This window comes from Bombina bombina, chromosome 5, assembly GCF_027579735.1.
Source record: "Bombina bombina isolate aBomBom1 chromosome 5, aBomBom1.pri, whole genome shotgun sequence".
NCBI lineage: Eukaryota > Metazoa > Chordata > Amphibia > Anura > Bombinatoridae > Bombina > Bombina bombina.
The window spans coordinates 555,964,531-555,987,722 of record NC_069503.1 but is presented as its reverse complement, the minus strand read 5'-3'; the positions used below and the strand labels follow the sequence as shown (position 1 = coordinate 555,987,722).

Here is a 23,192-nt window from a genome sequence, read left to right as displayed (position 1 = left end):
GCTACCTTTGAGACGAGACCTTCTTGTTCAGGGTCCGTTCGAACATCCGAATCTGGTTTCACTCCAGCTGACTGCGTGGAGATTGAACGCTTGATTTTATCGAAGCGAGGATTCTCAGATTCTGTGATCGATACTCTGGTTCAGGCCAGAAAGCCTGTGACTAGAAAGATTTACCACAAAATTTGGAAAAAATATATCTGTTGGTGTGAATCTAAAGGATTCCCTTGGGACAAGGTTAAGATTCCTAGGATTCTATCCTTCCTTCAAGAAGGATTGGAAAAAGGATTATCGGCAAGTTCCCTGAAGGGACAGATTTCTGCCTTGTCGGTATTACTTCACAAAAAGCTGGCAGCTGTGCCAGATGTTCAAGCCTTTGTTCAGGCTCTGGTTAGAATCAAGCCTGTTTACAAACCTTTGACTCCTCCTTGGAGTCTCAATTTAGTTCTTTCAGTTCTTCAGGGGGTTCCGTTTGAACCCTTACATTCCGTTGATATTAAGTTATTATCTTGGAAAGTTTTGTTTTTAGTTGCGATTTCTTCTGCTAGAAGAGTCTCAGAATTATCTGCTCTGCAGTGTTCTCCTCCTTATCTGGTGTTCCATGCAGATAAGGTGGTTTTACGTACTAAACCTGGTTTTCTTCCAAAGGTTGTTTCTAACAAAAACATTAACCAGGAGATTATCGTACCTTCTCTGTGTCCAAAACCAGTTTCAAAGAAGGAACGTTTGTTGCACAATTTGGATGTTGTTCGCGCTCTAAAATTCTATTTAGATGCTACAAAGGATTTTAGACAAACATCTTCCTTGTTTGTTGTTTATTCAGGTAAAAGGAGAGGTCAAAAAGCAACTTCTACCTCTCTCTCTTTTTGGATTAAAAGCATCATCAGATTGGCTTACGAGACTGCCGGACGGCAGCCTCCCGAAAGAATCACAGCTCATTCCACTAGGGCTGTGGCTTCCACATGGGCCTTCAAGAACGAGGCTTCTGTTGATCAGATATGTAGGGCAGCGACTTGGTCTTCACTGCACACTTTTACCAAATTTTACAAGTTTGATACTTTTGCTTCTTCTGAGGCTATTTTTGGGAGAAAGGTTTTGCAAGCCGTGGTGCCTTCCATTTAGGTGACCTGATTTGCTCCCTCCCTTCATCCGTGTCCTAAAGCTTTGGTATTGGTTCCCACAAGTAAGGATGACGCCGTGGACCGGACACACCTATGTTGGAGAAAACAGAATTTATGTTTACCTGATAAATTTCTTTCTCCAACGGTGTGTCCGGTCCACGGCCCGCCCTGGTTTTTTTAATCAGGTCTGATATTTTATTTTCTTTAACTACAGTCACCACGGTACCATATGGTTTCTCCTATGCAAATATTCCTCCTTAACGTCGGTCGAATGACTGGGGTAGGCGGAGCCTAGGAGGGATCATGTGACCAGCTTTGCTGGGCTCTTTGCCATTTCCTGTTGGGGAAGAGAATATCCCACAAGTAAGGATGACGCCGTGGACCGGACACACCGTTGGAGAAAGAAATTTATCAGGTAAACATAAATTCTGTTTTTAAAACGTTTTTTGTGCTTTGTTATCAAGTTTATGCCTATTAACATGTCTGAACTATCAGATAGACAATGTTCTGTATGTTCGGAAGCCAAGGTTCCTCTCCATTTAAATATATGTGATGAATGTGACAAACAAAGTAGGGACAATGATGCCACTGATAATAATGTTGCCCAAAATGATTCCTTAAGTGAGGGGAGTAAGCATGGTACTGCATCATCTCCTTCTATGTCTACACCAGTCTTGCCCACTCAGGAGGTCCCTAGTGCATCTAGTGCGCCAATCCTCCTTACTATGCAACAATTAACGGCTGTAATGGATAATTCTATTAAAAACATTTTAGCCAAAATGCCCACTTATCAGCGAAAGCGCGACTGCTCTGTTTTAGATACTGAAGAGCATGAGGACGCTGATGATAATGGTTCTGACATGCCCTTACACCAGTCTGAAGGGGCCAGGGAGGTTTTGTCTGAGGGAGAAATTTCAGATTCAGGAAAAATTTCTCAACAAGCTGAACCTGACGTTATTACATTCAAATTTAAATTGGAACATCTCCGCGCTCTGCTTAAGGAGGTGTTATCTACTCTGGATGATTGTGACAATTTGGTCATTCCAGAGAAATGATGTAAGATGGACAAGTTCCTAGAGGTCCCGGTGCCCCCCGAAGCTTTTCCTATACCCAAGCGGGTGGCGGACATTGTAAATAAAGAATGGGAAAGACCCGGCATACCTTTTGTCCCTCTATATTTAAGAAATTATTTCCTATGGTCGACCCCAGGAAGGACTTATGGCAGACAGTCCCCAAGGTCGAGGGGGCGGTTTCTACTCTAAACAAACGCACCACTATCCCTATAGAAGATAGTTGTGCTTTCAAAGATCCTATGGATAAAAAATTAGAGGGTTTGCTTAAAAAGATGTTTGTTCAGCAAGGTTACCTTCTACAACCAATTTCATGCATTGTTCCTGTCACTACAGCAGCGTGTTTCTGGTTCGAAGAACTAGAAAAGTCGCTCAATAAAGCATCTTCTTATGAGGAGTTTATGGACAGAGTTCAAGCACTTAAATTGGCTAACTCTTTTACCTTAGATGCCACTTTGCAATTAGCTAGATTAGCGGCGAAAAATTCAGGTTTTGCTATTGTGGCGCGCAGAGCGCTTTGGCTAAAGTCTTGGTCAGCGGATGTGTCCTCCAAGAACAAATTGCTTAACATCCCTTTCAAGGGGAAAACGCTGTTTGGCCCTGACTTGAAAGAGATTATTTCAGACATCACTGGGGGAAAGGGCCACGCCCTTCCTCAGGATAGGTCTTTTAAGGCTAAAAATAAAACAAATTTTCGTCCCTTTCGCAGAAACGGACCAGCCTCAAATTCTACATCCTCTAAGCAAGAGGGTAATTCTTCTCAAACCAAGCCAGCCTGGAGACCGATGCAAGGCTGGAACAAAGGTAAGCAGGCCAAGAAGCCTGCTACCGCTACCAAGACAGCATGAGATGCTGGCCCCCGATCCGGGACCGGATCTGATGGGGGGCAGACTCTCTCTCTTCGCTCAGGCTTGGGCAAGAGATGTTCAGGATCCTTGGGCGCTAGAAATAGTTTCTCAAGGTTATCTCCTGGAATTCAAGGAACTACCCCCAAGGGGAAGGTTCCACAGGTCTCAATTGTCTTCAGACCAAATAAAAAGACAGGCATTCTTACATTGTGTAGAAGACCTGTTAAAAATGGGAGTGATTCATCCTGTTCCATCAGGAGAACAAGGGATGGGGTTTTACTCCAATCTGTTCATAGTTCCCAAAAAAGAGGGAACATTCAGGCCAATTTTGGATCTCAAGATCCTAAACAAATTTCTCAGGGTTCCATCGTTCAAAATGGAAACCATTCGGACAATTCTTCCTACCACCCAGGAAGGTCAATTCATGACCACGGTGGATTTAAAGGATGCGTATCTACATATTCCTATCCACAAGGAACATCATCGGTTCCTAAGATTCGCCTTTCTGGACAAGCATTACCAGTTTGTGGCACTTCCATTCGGATTAGCCACTGCTCCAAGAATTTTCACAAAGGTACTAGGGTCCCTTCTAGCGGTGCTAAGGCCAAGGGGCATTGCAGTAGTACCTTACTTGGACGACATACTGATTCAAGCGTCGTCTCTGCCACAAGCAAAGGCTCATACGGACATTGTCCTAGCCTTTCTCAGATCTCACGGGTGGAAGGTGAACGTAGAAAAAAGTTCTCTATTCCCGTCAACAAGAGTTCCCTTCTTGGGAACAATAATAGACTCCTTAGAAATGAAGATTTTTCTGACAGAGGCCAGAAAATCAAAACTTCTAAGCTCTTGTCAAGTACTTCATTCTGTTCTTCTTCCTTCCATAGCGCAGTGCATGGAAGTAATAGGTTTGATGGTTGCGGCAATGGACATAGTTCCTTTTGCGCGAATTCATCTAAGACCATTACAACTGTGCATGCTCAGTCAGTGGAATGGGGATTATACAGACTTGTCCCCGACGATCCAAGTAGATCAGAGGACCAGAGATTCACTCCGTTGGTGGCTGACCCTGGACAACCTGTCTCAAGGGATGAGCTTCCGCAGACCAGAGTGGGTCATTGTCACGACCGACGCCAGTCTGGTGGGCTGGGGCGCGGTCTGGGAACCCCTGAAAGCTCAGGGTCTATGGTCTCGGGAAGAATCTCTTCTCCCGATAAACATTCTGGAACTGAGAGCGATATTCAATGCTCTCAAGGCTTGGCCTCAACTAGCAAAGGCCAAATTCATAAGGTTTCAATCAGACAACATGACGACTGTTGCATATATCAACCATCAGGGGGGAACAAGGAGTTCCCTGGCGGTGGAAGAAGTGACCAAAGTAATTCAATGGGCGGAGATTCACTCCTGCCACTTGTCTGCAATTCACATCCCAGGAGTGGAAAATTGGGAAGCGGATTTTCTGAGTCGTCAGACATTTCATCCGGGGGAGTGGGAACTCCATCCGGAAATCTTTGCCCACATAACTCAATTATGGGGCATTCCAGACATGGATCTGATGGCGTCTAGTCAGAACTTCAAGGTTCCTTGCTACGGGTCCAGATCCAGGGATCCCAAGGCGACTCTAGTAGATGCACTAGTAGCACCCTGGACCTTCAACCTAGCTTATGTTTTCCCACCGTTTCCTCTCATTCCCAGGCTGGTAGCCAGGATCAATCAGGAGAAGGCTTCGGTGATCTTGATAGCTCCTGCGTGGCCACGCAGAACTTGGTATGCAGACCTGGTGAATATGTCATCGGCTCCACCATGGAAGCTACCTTTGAGACGGGACCTTCTTGTTCAAGGTCCGTTCGAACATCCGAATCTGGCCTCACTCCAACTGACTGCTTGGAGATTGAACGCTTGATTTTATCAAAGCGTGGGTTCTCAGATTCTGTCATTGATACTCTTATTCAGGCTAGAAAGCCTGTAACTAGAAAAATTTACCATAAAGTATGGAAGAAATATATCTGTTGGTGCGAATCGAAAGGATTCCCATGGAACAGGATAAAAATTCCTAAGATTCTATCCTTTCTACAAGAGGGTTTGGAGAAAGGATTATCTGCAAGTTCTTTGAAGGGACAGATTTCTGCTTTATCTGTTTTACTTCACAAAAAGCTGGCGGCTGTGCCAGATGTTCAAGCTTTTGTTCAGGCTCTGGTTAGAATCAAGCCTGTTTACAAACCTTTGACTCCTCCTTGGAGTCTCAATTTAGTTCTTTCAGTTCTTCAAGGGGTTCCGTTTGAACCCTTACATTCCGTTGATATTAAGTTATTATCTTGGAAAGTTTTGTTTTTGGTTGCAATTTCTTCTGCTAGAAGAGTTTCAGAGTTATCTGCTCTGCAGTGTTCTCCTCCTTATCTGGTGTTCCATGCAGATAAGGTGGTTTTGCGTACTAAACCTGGTTTCGTTCCGAAGGTTGTTTCTAACAAAAATATTAACCAGGAGATAGTTGTACCTTCTTTGTGTCCGAATCCAGTTTCAAAGAAGGAACGTTTGTTGCACAATTTGGATGTAGTTCGTGCTCTAAAATTCTATTTAGAGGCTACAAAGGATTTCAGACAAACATCTTCCTTGTTTGTTGTTTATTCTGGTAAAAGGAGAGGTCAAAAAGCAACTTCTACCTCTCTCTCTTTTTGGCTTAAAAGCATCATCCGATTGGCTTATGAGACTGCCGGACGGCAGCCTCCTGAAAGAATCACAGCTCATTCCACTAGGGCTGTGGCTTCCACATGGGCCTTCAAGAACGAGGCTTCTGTTGATCAGATATGTAAGGCAGCGACTTGGTCTTCACTGCACACTTTTACCAAATTTTACAAATTTGATACTTTTGCTTCTTCTGAGGCTATTTTTGGGAGAAAGGTTTTGCAAGCCGTGGTGCCTTCCATCTAGGTGACCCGATTTGCTCCCTCCCATCATCCGTGTCCTAAAGCTTTGGTATTGGTTCCCACAAGTAAGGATGACGCCGTGGACCGGACACACCTATGTTGGAGAAAACAGAATTTATGCTTACCTGATAAATTACTTTCTCCAACGGTGTGTCCGGTCCACGGCCCGCCCTGGTTTTTTAATCAGGTCTGATGAATTATTTTCTCTAACTACAGTCACCACGGTATCATATGATTTCTCCTATGCATATTCCTCCTTTACGTCGGTCGAATGACTGGGGAAGGCGGAGCTTAGGAGGGATCATGTGACCAGCTTTGCTGGGCTCTTTGCCATTTCCTGTTGGGGAAGAGAATATCCCACAAGTAAGGATGACGCCGTGGACCGGACACACCGTTGGAGAAAGTAATTTATCAGGTAAGCATAAATTCTGTTTTTGAACATCCCTTTCAAAGGAAAGACCCTATTCGGGCCTGAACTGAAAGAGATTATTGCAGACATCACTGGAGGGAAAGGTCATGCCCTCCCTCAGGATAGATCAAATAAGATGAGGGCCAAACAAAATAATTTTCGTTCCATTTGGAATTTCAAGAGTGATCCTGCTTCAGCTTCCTCTGCTGCAAAGCAAGAGGGGAATTTTGCCCAATCCAAGTCAGTCTGGAGACCTAATCAGGCTTGGAACAAGGGTAAACAGGCCAAGAAGCCTGCAGCTGCCTCTAAGACAGCATGAAGGGGTAGCCCCCGATCCAGGACCGGATCTAGTAGGGCGCAGACTCTCTCTCTTAGCTCAGGCTTGGGCAAGAGATGTTCACGATCCCTGGGTTTTAGAAATTGTTTCCCAGGGATATTTTCTGGAATTCAAAGGCTCTCTTCCAAGGGGGACTTTTCACATTTCTCGATTGTCTGTAAACTGACAAAGAGAGAGGCGTTCTTACGCTGTGTAGAAGACCTACATACCATGGGGGTGATCAGCCCAGTCCAAAAAGAAGAACAGGGGCTAGGTTTTTACTCAAACCTGTTTGTGGTTTCCAAAAAAGAGGGAACTTTCAGATCAATCTTGGATCTCAACATTCTAAACAAGTTCTTCAAAGTTCCATCATTCAAGATGGAGACTATTCGGTCTATTCTACCTCTGATCCAGGAGGGTCAATATATGACCACCGTGGACTTAAAGCATGCGTATCTACACATCCCTATTCACAGAATTTTCACAAGGGTGCTAGGGTCTCTTCTGGTGGTTCTACGACCACGGGACATAGCAGTGGCGCCTTATCTAGATGACATCTTATTTCAGGCGTCAACTTTCCAGCTATCCAAGTCTCACACGGACATTGTGTTGGCTTTTCTGAGATCTCACGGGTGGACGGTGAACATAAAAAAAAGAGTTCTCTCTTCCCTCTTATAAGAGTTTCCTTCCTAGGGACTCTGATAGACTCTGTAGAAATGAAAATATTTCTGATGGCGGTCAGAAAATCAAAGCTCTTAACCACTTGCCGAGCTATTCATTCCATTCCTCGGCCATCAGTGGCTTAGTATATGGAGGTAATCGGACTCATGGTAGCAGCAATGGACATAGTTCCTTTTGCCCGCCTACACCTCAGACCACTACATCTATGCATGCTCAAACAGTGGATTGGGGATTATGCAGATTTGTCTCCTCAACTGCATCTGGACCAGGAGACCAGAGAGTCTCTTCTCTGGTGGTTGTCTCAGGACCACCTGTCTCAGGGAATGTGTTTCCGCAAGCCAGAGTGGCTCATTGTAACGACAGATACCAGCCTGCTAGGCTGGGATGCAGTCTGGAACTCCCTGAAAGCACAGGGCTTATGGTCTCGGGAGGAATCTCTTCTCCCGATAAATATTCTAGAACTGAGAGCGATATTCAATGCGCTTCAGGCGTGGCCTCAGCTTGCTGCGGCCAAATTCATCAGGTTTCAGTCGGACAACATCACGACTGTAGCTTATATCAATCATCAAGGAGGAACAAGGAGTATTTGCCCAGCTGATTCAGCTATGGGGCACACCAGAATTGGATCTGATGGCGTCCCGTCAGAATGCCAAACTTCCTCGTTACGGGTCCAGGTTCCGGGATCCCAAGGAGGTACTGATAGATGCTCTAGCAGTGCCTTGGTCCTTCAATCTGGCCTATGTATTTCCTCTCCTCCTACGTCTGGCTGCCAGAATAAAGCAGGAGAGAGCTTCGGTGATTCTGATAGCACCTGCGTGGCCACGCAGGACTTGGTATGCAGACCTAGTGGACATGTCCTCGGTTCTACCATGATCTCTGCCAATGAGGCAGGACCTTCTAATCCAAGGTCTGTTCACGCATCCAAATCTAATTTCTCTGCGTCTGACTGCTTGGAGATTGAACGCCTGATTCTATCAAAGCGTGGTTTCTCTGAGTCGGTCATTGATACCCTGATTCAGGCTAGAAAGCCTGTCACCAGGAAGATCTATCATAAGATTTGGCGCAGGCTTGTCAGGCTTTGGTCAGAATCAAGCCTGTATTTAAACCTGTTGCTCCGCCATGGAGCCTAAATTTAGTTCTTAAAGTTCTTCAAGGGGTTCCGTTTGAACCTATGCATTCCATGGATATTAAGCTTCTATCTTGGAAAGTTTTTTGTTTTTAGTAGCTATCTCTTCGGCTCGAAGAGTTTCTGAGCTATATGATTTACAATGTGATTCCCCTTATCTTATTTTCCATGCAGATAAGGTTGTTTTGCGTACCAAACCTGGGTTTCTTCCTAAGGTTGTTTCTTATAAGAATATCAGTCAAGAGATTGTTGTTCCTTCACTGTGTCCTAACCCTTCTTCAAAGAAGGAACGTCTGTTGCATAATCTTGATGTGGTTCGTGCTTTAAAGTTCTACTTACAAACAACTAAGGATTTCCGTCAAATATCTTCATTGTTTGTTGTTTATTCTGTTAAGCGGAGAGGTCAGAAGGCTACGGCTACCTCTCTTTCCTTTTGGCTGAAAAGCATCATCCATTTGGCTTATGAGTCTGCTGGCCAACAGTCTCCTGAAAGACTGCTCATTCTACTAGAGCTGTGGCTTCCACATGGCTTTTAAAAATGAGGCTTCTGTTAAACAGATTTGTAATGCGGCGACTTGGTCTTCGTTTCATACTTTTTTCCAAATTTTCCAAATTTTATACTTTTGCTTCTTCGGAGGCTATTTTTGGGAGAAAGGTTGTACATGCAGTGGTGCCTTCCGTTTAAGGTCCCTGTCTTGTCCCTCCCTTCATCCGTGTCCTAAAGCTTTGGTATTGGTATCCCACAAGTAAGGATGAATCTGTGGACTCGATACATCTTACAAGAGGAAACATAATTTATGCTTACCTGATAAATTTATTTCTCTTGTGATGTATTGAGTCCACGGCCCGCCCTGTTTATTAAGACAGGCATATATATTTTTATTTTTAAACTTTCAGTCACCACTGCGCCCTATAGTTTCTCCTTTTTCTTCCTAGCCTTCGGTCGAATGACTGCGGGGTGGAGCTAAGGGGGGAGCTATATAGGCAGCTCTGCTGTGGGTGCTCTCTCTGCCACTTCCTGTAGGGGAGGAGAATATCCCACAAGTAAGGATGAATCCGTGGACTCGATACATCACAAGAGAAATAAATTTATCAGGTAAGCATAAATTATGTTTTTTTTGTTTTTTAATTCCTCCAATAGGTGTTTGGAGCCCTACATGGCAGGAAATAGTACTGTTGTACAGGGATAACATTCTTGCAAAACTGCTGCCATATAGTGCTCCATACCTGTACATGCTCCAATAACGAGAACGAAGAACATTTGATAATAGAAGTAAATTAGAAAGTTTAAAATCTAAACCACGTACCTTTTTTAAATCTTGTCTGACTTCACTTCAGAACATTTTAACTTGTATGCGCTTTAACTCCTTTTAACAGGAATTATATCCAGTATAGCTTGCATTACCATAAGGCATTGAAATATAGCAACAACAAAAATATAGTTGATTAATTAGATACTGTTTTGCTATGGCACTATAGGCCATTTTGTTATCTTCATCCTTTTTATTTCTGATGGTAGATATTTTAATTTGTATCTGAAGTAGTGTGTTTTTTGTTTTAAAGAATATTTTATTCTCCTCTGTAGCTTGTAAAGTTAATAAAATTACCCCCAACAGCCATTCTTTACTAAATACAGAACTCTATAAAAGTTATTGTAATGTATGAAACCATTTTTTACTTTAATACCAGACTTGAGATTTTTTACTTTTTATTGAGTTATACATCAAACATACTGTAAGTAAAAACGTGCTTATTTAAATTGATATTTTCTTATTTTGGTTCTGCTTAACAGAATGAGTGCCCCCTTGTTTTTGAGAAATGGATCATGTATAACTGATCCTTACTGCACAGTCTACTTACAATCACAGTGCTGTTCCTTAGCACAGCGCCCCATTATGCCTAGGGAAATAGTCACAGGCCATGAGCTCAGGATTTTCACTGGCTGGAAAACAGTCCTGCTTCCTCGCACTAGACCTGCCTACGAAAACCCCACTCATTGCCTTCTTAATACAGTACCACCATTTTAGTTTTTGTCTACCCTTAGTCACTTTAATATTCACACTATGTTCCCAGTTAGAGGAAAACATTTCTAAAGTATGTTTGTTTTGTTGAGTGCGATATGTTTCATATACATGTATTTAATTTAGATGGATTCTTTTGTTTTTCTTTTCTAGGTTTCCTTGTTAGTGGTTGTGGAAATTGGAGTGTTCCCTCTTATATGTGGTTGGTGGTTGGATATTTGCTCATTGGTAAGAATTCACAGTCACTCATATTATGTAATCTTTGTGTTTTCTCTTACTTAATGGGACATAATACTCATATGCTAAATCACTTGAAACTGATGCAGTATAACTGTAAAAAGCTGACAGGAAAATATCACCTGAGCATCTCTATGTAAAAAAAGAAGATATTTTACCTGACAATCTCCTCAGCCCAGCAGAGTAAATTCTGTGTAAAAAGTTATACTTCAGCTGTTGCCCAGCTGCAGGTAAAAAAAATAAAAATGAAGAAATGAACAGTAGCCAATCAACATCAGCAGTGCTGAGGTCATGAACTCTTACTGTGATCTCATGAGATTTCATAGTAAACTTCCTTAAACTGAATAGGGAAATAAGATGAGTGTGCACGTAAGCTCACTCCCTTAGCTGTCCCGGGACAGACATACTGATTTGCTGTTTAGAAGTCATTTACAATGGGATGTGGCTACTGAGGAATTTATGAGGTAAAATATATTTTCTTCTACAAGATACGACGAGTCCACGGATTTCATCCTTGTGGGATATTATCCTCCTAACAGGAAGTGGCAAAGAGCACCACAGCAGAGCTGTATATATAGCTCCTCCCTTCCCCTCCACCTCCAGTCATTCCTGTGTTATACTAGGAAGAGGTAAAGTGAGGTGTTAGTGTTAGTTTCTTCAATCAAGAAGTTTTTTATTTATATTTTCTAGTCCGATTTTTACAGCTATGCTGCATCACTTTCAAATGTGTAAACATTTGGGTATCATGGCCCTTTAATTTGACACAGGTCATTTTGTTCCAAAAAAATGCTTTTGTATGTAAATTTTTGTGACTATATATGGAATTTGTTAGGGAAACTAATTTCTTTCCAATGGAATGGAGAGTTCATGAATCCATTAAATTACTAGTGGGAATTCAACTCCTGGCCTCCAGGTGGAGGCAAAGAACACCCCAGTAGAGCTGTTAAGTATCACTCCCCCTTCCCATAAACCCCCAGTTATTCTTTGCCTTGTACATCAGGAAGATGTTCAAGGATAGTGTCTGAAGATATTAATCCTTTAATGTGTACTTTTCCCTGCAAGCAAGGATTGGGGGATATGCTGTGTCCATGTTATCCTCTTTAGTAAGAGTAATGGTGGCTTTTAGCAGTTGGAAGACAACAAGGTAGTCCTTGCTGCTTCCCCTCCAACATTTTATGCTACCCCTATATAGAAAACCAGGGCTGGTTACTCTGCTTTTCTTTGTCTACATGTCCCTGTCAGAGGTAGGCAGAGTCTGTCATACCTGTTGCTGTACCTGCCTTGCAGCAGATCCACAGGTAAGTGTTTTTGCCTTCTAGATGAGAAGGATGCAGCACTTAACCCTTAAAGGGACACTGAACCCAAATTTTTTCTTTCATGATTCAGATAGAGCATGTAATTGTAAGCAACTTTTTAATTTACTTCTATTATCAATTTTTCTTCATTCTCTTGCAATCTTTATTTGAAAAGAAGGCATCTCAGCTAAGGAGCCAGCAAATTGTGGGTTCAGAACCATGGACAGCACTTGTTTAAAGGTGCTGTCCAATCAGCAAGGACAACCCAGGTTGTTCACCTAAAATGGGCCGGTATCTAAACTTACATTCTTGCTTTTCAAATAAACATACCAAGAAAATGAAGACAATTTGATAATATGATTAAATTAGAAAGTTGCTTAAAATTGCATGCTCTATCTGAATCACAAAATATTTTTTTTGGCTACAGTGTCCCTTTAACTGCAAAAATTAACCCATCAAAGAGGTGGATCTTAATGGGACTGGATATCCCTTTTAATTGGGGAATTTTATTATGTGCAGCAGAGACGGGGCACTGCTCTGTCTTAGGAGAGAAAGAGGAGCTCTTTATTTTAGGCACGGATATTGCCCTTATACTGGCTAATCCTCTCTGTGGCTCTGTGTAGAAGGGGCTGTTATATTAATTTTATAATTTTTTTGGCATGTTGTGCACAATGGGTTTGTTAATGTTCCCCTTAATTAAATCGGGGTACTTTTTAAGTGATTGCTAGTACAGCGGTTCCCTTTAGGTTTTCCTTCGCTTGTTCCGCGTTTCGGTGTCACACTTAAAAATAAAGTTGCGATCACATGACCGCTCGGCTTCCCTCTGCTGAGTGGTTAGTTGCGGCGTAGCCTGTAATGGTGTGAGAGCAAGTAGGACAAGGTGGTGTATAACGGCCTCTGGAGAGTCTGTTTCTTTTCTGATTTCTCAGCGGTTTTTGCAGCATCATGAAAAGACTAATAGGAGCTGCAGATTTAAAGAGCAATATGATCTTTTCTAGTGTGGAATCTCCCCAGCGGTGCTGGGGCATAGCAATGCCTGTACTTTTATTATCTAAAATAATTTCTCTTGTAAGGTGTATCCAGTCCACGGATCATCCATAACTTGTGGGATATTCTCCTTCCCAACAGGAAGTTGCAAGAGGATCACCCATAGCAGAGCTGCTATATAGCTCCTCCCCTCACTGCCATTACCAGTCATTCTCTTGCAACTCTCAAAAGCATGGAGGTAGTAAGAGGAAAGTGGTGAAATGTAGCTGTTATCTTGCTTCAATCAAAAGTTTGTTATTTTTAAATGGTACTGGAGTTGTACTATTTTGTCCCAGGCAGAAAAATAGAAGAATCTGCCTGTGATTTCTATGATCTTAGCAGGTTGTAACTAAGATCCATTGCTGTTCTCACACATGACTGAAGAGAGAGGTAACTTCAGCGGGGGAATGGCGTGCAGGTTATCCTGCTATGAGGTATGTGCAGTTAAGATTTTTTCTAGAAGATGTGAATGCTAGAAAATGCTGCTGATACCAAATTTATGTAAGGTAAGCCTGAATACAGTGATTTAATAGCGACTGGTATCATGCTTACTTTCTGAGGTAATACTCTTTTATATTTACAATATAAAACGTTTGCTGGTATGTTTAAACGTTTTTATATATACTTTGGTGATAAAACTTTATTGGGGCCTAGTTTTTTCCACATGGCTGGCTTAAATTTGCCTAGAAACAGTTTCCTGAGGCTTTCCACTGTGTTACTACGAGTGGGAGGGGCCTAATTTAGCGCTTTTTTTGCACAGTAACTTTTACAGACTGAGACATCCAGCTTCCTCCAGGAGTCCCCTGAATGCTATAGGACATCTCTAAAGGGCTCTTAGGCTTTCCAAAATCGTTGTTTGGGGAAGGTAGGCCCACAGCAAGGCTGTGGCAGTTTGGTGTGACTGTTAAAAAACTTCTATCGTTTTTTTTTATCCGTTTTTTGAACTAAGGGGTTAATCATCCATTTGCAAGTGGGTGCAATGCTCTGTTAGCTTATTATACACACTGTAAAAATTTTGTTTGATTTACTGCCTTTTTTCACTGTTTTTCAAATTCTGACAAAATTTATTTCTCTTAAAGGCACAGTACCGTTTCTTATATTTGCTTGTTAACTTGATTTAAAGTGTTTTCCAAGCTTGCTAGTCTCATTGCTAGTCTGTACAAACATGTCTGACATAGAGGAAACTCCTTGTTCATTATGTTTAAACGCCATGGTGGAACCCCCTCTTAGAATGTGTACCAAATGTACTGATTTCACTTTAAGCAATAAATATCATATTCTGTCTTTAAAAAATTTATCACCAGAGGAATCTGACGAGGGGGAAGTTATGCCGACTAACTCTCCCCACGTGTCAGATCCTTTGACTCCCTCTCAAGGGACTCACGCTCAAATGGCGCCTAGTACATCTAGGGCACCCATAGCGTTTACTTTACAAGACATGGCAGCAGTCATGGATAATACACTGTCAGCGGTATTAGCCAGACTACCTGAATTTAGAGGAAAGCGAGATAGCTCTGGAGTTAGACGAAATGCAGAGCATACTGACGCTTTAAGAGCTATGTCTGATACTGCCTCACAATATGCAGAAGCTGAAGGAGAGCTTCTTTCTGTGGGTGATGTTTCTGACTCAGGGAAGATGATGCAACCTGATTCTGATATATCTACATTTAAATTTAAGCTTGAACACCTCCGCGTGTTACTCAGGGAGGTTTTAGCTGCTCTGAATGACTGTGATACAATTGCAGTGCCAGAGAAATTGTGTAGACTGGATAAATACTATGCAGTGCCGGTGTGTACTGATGTTTTTCCAATACCTAAAAGGTTTACAGAAATTATTACTAAGGAATGGGATAGACCAGGTGTGCCGTTCTCTCCACCTCCTATTTTTAGAAAAATGTTTCCAATTTTGGATCTAAAGATCTTAAACAAATTCCTAAGAGTTCCATCATTCAAGATGGAGACTATTCGTATCATCCTACCTGTGATCCAGGAGGGTCAATACATGACTACAGTGGATCTAAAGGATGCTTATCTTCACATTCCGATACACAAAGATCATCATCGGTTTCTCAAGTTTGCCTTCCTAGACAGGCATTACCAGTTTGTAGCTCTTCCCTTTGGGTTAGCTACAGCCCCAAGAATTTTTACGAAGGTTCTGGGGTCGCTTATTTAGACGACATCCTGATTCAGGCGTCAAACTTCCAAATTGCCAAGTCTCATACGGACATAGTGTTGGCATTTCTGAGGTCGCATGGGTGGAAGGTGAACGAGGAAAAGAGTTCTCTATCCCCCCTCACAAGAGTTTCCTTCCTAGGGACTCTGATAGATTCTGTAGAAATGAAAATTTACCTGACTGAGTCCAGGTTATCAAAACTTCTAAATTCCTGCCGTATTCTTTATTCCATTCCTCGCCTTTCGGTGGCTCAGTGCATGGAAGTAATCGGCTTAATGGTAGCGGCAATGGACATAGTGCCGTTTGCACGCCTACATTTCAGACCGCTGCAACTCTGCATGCTCAGTCAGTGGAATGGGGATTACACAGATTTGTCCCCTCTACTAAATCTGGATCAAGAGACCAGGGATTCTCTTCTCTGGTGGCTATCTCGGGTCCATCTGTCCAAAGGTATGACCTTTCGCAGGCCAGATTGGACAATTGTAATGGCAGATGCCAGCCTTCTAGGTTGGGGTGCAGTCTGGAACTCCCTGAAGGCTCGGGGATCGTGGACTCAGGAGGAGACACTCCTTCCAATAAATATTCTGGAACTGAGAGCGATATTCAATGCTCTTCAGGCTTGGCCTCAGCTAGCGAAAATGAGGTTCATCAGATTTCAGTCGGACAACATCACTCTTGCCACCTATCAGCTATCCATATCCCAGGTGTAGAGAACTGGGAGGCGTATTTTTTAAGTCAACAGACTTTTCATCCGGGGGAGTGGGAGCTCCATCCGGAGGTGTTTGCACAATTGACTCATCGTTGGGGCAAACCAGAACTGGATCTCATGGCGTCTCGCCAGAACGCCAAGCTTCCTTGTTACGGATCCAGGTCCAGGGACCCCAAGGCAACGCTGATAGATGCTCTAGCAGCGCCTTGGTCCTTCAACCTGGCTTATGTGTTTCCACCGTTTCCTCTGCTCCCTCGTCTGATTGCCAAAATCAAGCAGGAGAGAGCATCGGTGATCTTGATAGCGCCTGCGTGGCCATGCAGGACTTGGTATGCAGATCTGGTGGACATGTCATCCTTTCCACCATGGACTCTGCCGCTGAGACAGGACCTTCTACTTCAAGGTCCTTTAAACCATCCAAATCTAATTTCTCTGAGGCTGACTGCCTGGAGATTGAACGCTTGATTTTATCAAAGCGTGGTTTCTCTGAGTCAGTCATTGATACCTTAATTCAGGCACGAAAGCCTGTCACCAGGAAAATCTATCATAAGATATGGCGTAAATATCTTTATTGGTGTGAATCAAAGGGCTACTCATGGAGTAAGGTCAGGATTCCCAGGATATTATCTTTTCTCCAAGAAGGATTGGAGAAAGGATTGTCAGCTAGTTCCTTAAAGAGACAGATTTCTGCGCTATCTATTCTTTTGCACAAGCGTCTGGCGGATGTTCCAGAAGTTCAGGCATTTTGTCAGGCTTTAGTTAGAATCAAGCCTGTGTTTAAACCTGTTGCTCCACCTTGGAGCTTAAATTTGGTTCTTAAAGTTCTTCAGGGGGTTCCGTTTGAACCTCTTCATCCCATAGATATCAAACTTTTATCTTGGAAAGTTCTTTTTTTGGTAGCTATTTCCTCGGCTCGTAGAGTTTCCGAGTTATCTGCCTTACAATGTGATTCTCCTTATCTGATCTTCCATGCAGATAAGGTAGTTCTGCGTACCAAACCTGGGTTTTTACCTAAGGTGGTATATCAATGAAGAGATTGTTGTTCCGTCTTTGTGTCCTAATCCTTCTTCAAAGAAGGAACGTCTATTACACAATCTGGACGTGGTTCGTGCTTTAAAGTTTTACTTACAAGCTACTAAAGATTTTCTTCAAACATCTGCTTTGCTTGTTGTCTACTCTGGACAGAGGAGAGGTCAGAAGGCTTCGGCAACCTCTCTTTTTGGCTAAGAAGCATAATCCGCTTAGCCTATGAGACTGCTGGCCAGCAGCCTCCAGAAAGGATTACAGCTCATTCTACTAGAGCTGTGTCTTCCACATGGACCTTTAAAAATGAGGCTTCTGTTGAACAGATTTGCAAGGCGGCGACTTGGTCTTCGCTTCATACTTTTTCAAAATTCTACAAATTTGATACTTTTGCTTCTTCGGAGGCTATTTTTGGGAGAAAGGTTTTACAGGCAGTGGTATCTTCCGTTTAAGTACCTGCCTTGTCCCTCCCTTCATCCGTGTACTTTAGCTTTGGTATTGGTTTCCCACAAGTAATGGATGATCCGTGGACTGGATACACCTTACAAGAGAAAACATAATTTATGCTTATAAAATATAAAAGAAAGATAGAAAAAAATACCAGGGTATATAAGATTACCCTAGAACAGCAAGGGAATAAACGGCACACATAGAAGACTTTCAAAAATTTATTTATAATAATTTCCCAAAAATACACTTAAGTATATAGCGATATCTTATCTGTCAATATCAGTTACCACTAAAGACAGCAAAATCTAAAACATTTTAAGTGCACTTAGACCTAATACTTTCCCTATGCTATAAATTACAAAAAGACATCATAAACAATAAGGGGTTAACCAGAAAACTCATGTTTATAACGAATGTTACATAGAATCTAATGTTTATAGGACATTTATAGTAAGTAGGCAAAATACATGTTAAACATATGGCTGCAGTCCAAACAGAGGTGAACTATATTATGTATCAAAAAGCGCTTGTTTTGCCTCTTTATATATACCAGGGAATCTTCTCTTAAGGCAAATAAATGTGCCGCAAGTAGTACTGCTGGATAAAGAGTCTCTAGCAAGTGTAATAATTCAGTTGGAAAACACAGCATATACTTAGCTTAAGTCCTCCGGTTTTTGTTGTTTCCACTTGTCTTCTGCTTGCAAGCACCTGTGATGATTACTTGGCGTGTGACATCAGCAATAGTGGGAGTGGTCTCTCGTCACCAGGGACTATGAGTGGCTATAGACAGATGGATCCATTTGAATCAATTTTGCATTGTAAGTTTTGCCAAGAACTTTGACAAATGACTGTATCGCAAAGTTATGTATATGTTCACCTATCGTATAGGCACATCTTCCATTGCACTCCAATAGCACACTCCTCAAAACCACTTACTCCACTGTCGGAGTCACACCTGAAAGATTCGTAGCTCACTTTAAAGGTACAGCTGCATGTATAGAGCCAAAATGTCTCTGAAGAAACAAAAGATTCAGGGAATAGGCCTGGACAGGTGTACTAGAAATCCTGGCCCACGGTACATTCGACAGGTACCTGGGTTCTCATAAACACATAGTGCCAACGCACGTTTCTCCCCCACCTCCAGTATGTGTTACAGGGGATCATCAGGGCATGTAGAGTCCTCAGTGGACTTCCTCTTTTATGCAGATACCTAATTGCTTACAGGTGTTTTTTCCCAAGTATCCTTGCAACACCTTAAAGCTGTATCACTTTTAACCCTGTATTTCAAAAAAGCCTCTCAAAACTCAAAATTGTGTTAGAAAGTAATAGGTAAATATGTTTTGGTTCAACCTAATTCCTGGTTACCCCCAATACTTTCAAATACACAACAGAAGAGATAGAAATTACCCTCTAAACTGGCGCACACTTCAAACAGATGTTTATTATATTTAAAAAAATGAAAATTTATAAAAAGTGGACAAATTCAAGCTTATCGTTTAAACCTTTTGGGAATCTAGTTCCCAGTCTGTAGATCCATTTCGCCTCTTTTTGCAGGAGGACCCTATCATTATTTCCACCACGTCCATTTGTGATGCCTTTATCTATTATGATAAATTTCAATGAATCTACATTTTTATTGTGTACATTACAAAAATGCCTGGCAACATTAGTTTCTCTGGAGTGGAGAATATCGTCCCTGTGCTCCTGTACTCGGTCCTTCACCAATCTTTTAGTTTTTCCAACATAGAAAGCCGGACAGGAGCACCGCAGAAGATATATCACCCCCTCCGATTTGCAGTTAAAGAAGAATCTTATATCAAAGATCTTTCCATCCTGGACAGAGAATTGTTTAGTGCTATCCATGTGGGCACAGTATACACAGTGCCCACATGGAAAGCTACCCTTAATACCTCTGTCCTTTCTCAGCCAATCAGAGGCCGAAGTGCCCCTTGAGAATTGGCTCCTCACCAGTTTGTCCTTTAAACTTTGTGCTTTTCTAGCTGTTAGCAAAGGTGTATCCCCCATCACACTGTTCACTTTTTCATCAAGGGATAGGATGTGCCAATTTTTCTTGAAAACTGACCTTAGACTCTCCCATTGATTATTAAAATTAGAGATAAATCTAATTTTATTAGTTTCATTTTTAGAATTATTGCGATATAGTAAGTCATCCCTGGACATATTTCTTGCTTTCCAGAGAGATTTCTTGAGGCACTTGTTAGAATAACCTCTTTTTAGGAATCTCTCTTTCATTAGGGCTGCATGAGTGTCAAACTTGGAGAGAGAAGAGCAATTTCTCCTCAGACGGAGGAATTGGCCATACGGGATCCCTTTTTTAAGGTGGTTCGGATGGCTACTATCTGCATGTAATATATTGTTAGTTGCGGTCTTTTTCCTGTAATTTTCCGTCACTATTCTTACTCCCTCTTTTTTCAAAGTCACATCTAGAAAATTTAGTTCTACTGTATTGGTTTCTGACGTCAGGATGATGTTCTTGTCGTTGTGGTTAAGGACCGCAACGAATTCATTGAATTCTTCTGCCGTCCCATCCCACAGGACAAGAACATCATCCACATATCTAATCCATAGTAGCACTTTGTCCTCAAAGATCCTTGAATAGTACTCAAAGATCTCTGATTCCCAAAGGCCCAGATGTAGACATGCATATGTGGGGGCACAAACTGCCCCCATCGCTGTCCCACACAGTTGGCGAAATATCTGTCCGTCAAATGAAAAAATATTATTTTTCAAGACAAACTCTAACAGGGAGTAGACAAATTCAGTATGTTCAGCATATGTTGGTCCTCTGGTCTCTAAGAACCTCCTTATTGCTGCTAAGCCTATTTTATGTGGTATGGAGGAGTAAAGACCCTCTACATCAAGAGATGCCAGAATGGTCTTTTCATTTACTACTTCTCCATCCAACTTTCTCAAAAGATCGGCTGTGTCTTTAACATATGATGTTAAGGTTAGTAAAAAGGGTCGCAGGTATTTATCAACATACTCCCCAATTTTTTCAGTTGCACTCCCTATTCCCGAGACTATAGGCCTTCCCGGGGGGCACTGCATGTTTTTATGCAGCTTTGGCAATACATAAAAGACAGGCATAACTGGATGCTCAGGATATAGGAATTTGAACTCATTTTGGGTAATTACCCCTTTGCTTCTTGCATAATTCAAAAGTTTAAAAAGGGAATTTTGGACATGGACCAGAGGGTTGCCACCAATTTTTTCATATTGCTTTTTGTTATTTAGCTGCCGTTTGACTTCATTCACATAAAAATGCTCATCAAATAAAACCAAATTACCGCCCTTGTCGGCAGGCTTTATCACCAAACCTTTGGCCATACTTAGTTCTTTTAGTGCTATTCTTTCCCTAGGTTTTAGGTTATCAAAAGTTTGTTGGCTCGATATATCTTCTATATCTTTCTCCATTTGTTTTACAAAAAGATTAACCGCTGGAACCAGGGAAAGTGAAGGCATATATGTTGATTTTGGTTTAAAGGCATACTTTCTATCCACCAAAGATTCTCTCTGTGTGTCATTATCAAAAACAGCTTGGTTTTCAGCAAGAAGTAACTCTAAATCATTAAGGGCCACTTGATCAGTTGCATCTAACATATAGTTGTTATCTGATTTAGATTTCATAATGACAGACAGGACAATCTTTCTTGCAAAAAGATGTAGGTCTTTTATGACATCAAACTTGTCAATTGGTGTATTGGGGCAGAAGGACATACCTTTTTTAAGGAGTTCGATATGAGCTAGGTTTAGAGGAAAAGAGGAGAGGTTTACTATCTGTAGTTCCTCATCCATTGGGGTTTTTAAAAGCCCCTGCGTAATCCCCTCCCTCTGTACCTCCCCCTGCTCTGTGGAGCCTGGTCCCCTCTCCCTCTCTTTTCTCTGGTAGGATATCTCTTTTCCTTCCCTTGCCCCCCATAAGGGTCTCTTCCTTTTTCCCCTTCTGTTTTTCCTCCTCCTTCTATTTGTGTATTTGCTAGGGAGTTTTTTGAGGGTCCTGATTCTGAGTCTGACATATCAGTCCCGGAGTCATAGGTCCCTTTCTGAGATTTATATGTGTAAACCCTGCCATTTTTATAATCATCCTGATCTCTCCTTAGTTTCCTACATTTTCTTGATTTAATGTCAATTTTCAACTTTGAGATATTTGAGCTTGTTTCTCCATTCAATTTCTCAAATTTAGGGTCACATTCGAAAGAGTTAACCTTGATCATTGCTGTTTCTGCTTCCCCCTTTACTTTCTCTAACCTTTTATTGTTTCTTTTGATCATCATTTCCATTAGATCAAGGGAGGTTGAGGAGAGTTTCTCATTCCATTCTTCTATGAAAGAGTCTCCCTCCTCATCCTCCCTTGTATTGGCACCTGGATCAAGTGACAATCTTAGTCCCCTAGGGATTATTTTCTTTTCAATATAGTTTGCCAGACTAGCATTTTCTGCCTTAATTTTCAATTGTCTACTCAAAAGGTATCTATATTTTCTGAAAGCACTGAAAATAGTTACCACTTCTTCATCATTTTCATCATTCCCCCCACTAATATCATTAGCCAGAGAATCTTTGAGTTCTGCCTCCCATAAATCATCTGAGAGAGTGTACGCCATGGTAGTGGCAGCTGAACAAAGACAGACAAGATTGTGGGAAAATGTAGGAGTTTTGAAACTAAGAACTCCTTAAGCAATCTACTCCAATCTCACCAGAAAAGGACAATTGAATCCTCAAATTATTATCCTCAAAAAGTAAAGACTAAATATAGGGGGTGTGAGAGAGTAGGTAATGTAAGATCTTTGATATAAGATTCTTCTTTAACTGCAAATCGGAGGGGGTGATATATCTTCTGCGGTGCTCCTGTCCGGCTTTCTATGTTGGAAAAACGAAAAGATTGGTGAAGGACCGAGTACAGGAGCACAGGGACGATATTCTCCACTCCAGAGAAACTAATGTTGCCAGGCATTTTTGTAATGTACACAATAAAAATGTAGATTCATTGAAATTTATCATAATAGATAAAGGCATCACAAATGGACGTGGTGGAAATAATGATAGGGTCCTCCTGCAAAAAGAGGCGAAATGGATCTACAGACTGGGAACTAGATTCCCAAAAGGTTTAAACGATAAGCTTGAATTTGTCCACTTTTTATAAATTTTCATTTTTTTAAATATAATAAACATCTGTTTGAAGTGTGCGCCAGTTTAGAGGGTAATTTCTATCTCTTCTGTTGTGTATTTGAAAGTATTGGGGGTAACCAGGAATTAGGTTGAACCAAAACATATTTACCTATTACTTTCTAACACAATTTTGAGTTTTGAGAGGCTTTTTTGAAATACAGGGTTAAAAGTGATACAGCTTTAAGGTGTTGCAAGGATACTTGGGAAAAAACACCTGTAAGCAATTAGGTATCTGCATAAAAGAGGAAGTCCACTGAGGACTCTACATGCCCTGATGATCCCCTGTAACACATACTGGAGGTGGGGGAGAAACGTGCGTTGGCACTATGTGTTTATGAGAACCCAGGTACCTGTCGAATGTACCGTGGGCCAGGATTTCTAGTGCACCTGTCCAGGCCTATTCCCTGAATCTTTTGTTTCTTCAGAGACATTTTGGCTCTATACATGCAGCTGTACCTTTAAAGTGAGCTACGAATCTTTCAGGTGTGACTCCGACAGTGGAGTAAGTGGTTTTGAGGAGTGTGCTATTGGAGTGCAATGGAAGATGTGCCTATACGATAGGTGAACATATACATAACTTTG

The 23,192-nt window shown here is 41.8% G+C and overlaps 1 protein-coding gene across 1 annotated transcript in view; it reads left to right on the top strand.

Moving 5' to 3' along the window:
• Positions 1-23,192, top strand: part of LOC128661552 (E3 ubiquitin-protein ligase MARCHF6) — a 415,446-nt gene that overhangs the window by 93,942 nt on the left and 298,312 nt on the right. Inside the window, exon 7 of the mRNA XM_053715795.1 lies at positions 10,664-10,738. Coding sequence (XP_053571770.1) covers positions 10,664-10,738 — 75 coding nt within the window. The remainder of the gene's footprint in view (positions 1-10,663; positions 10,739-23,192) is intronic.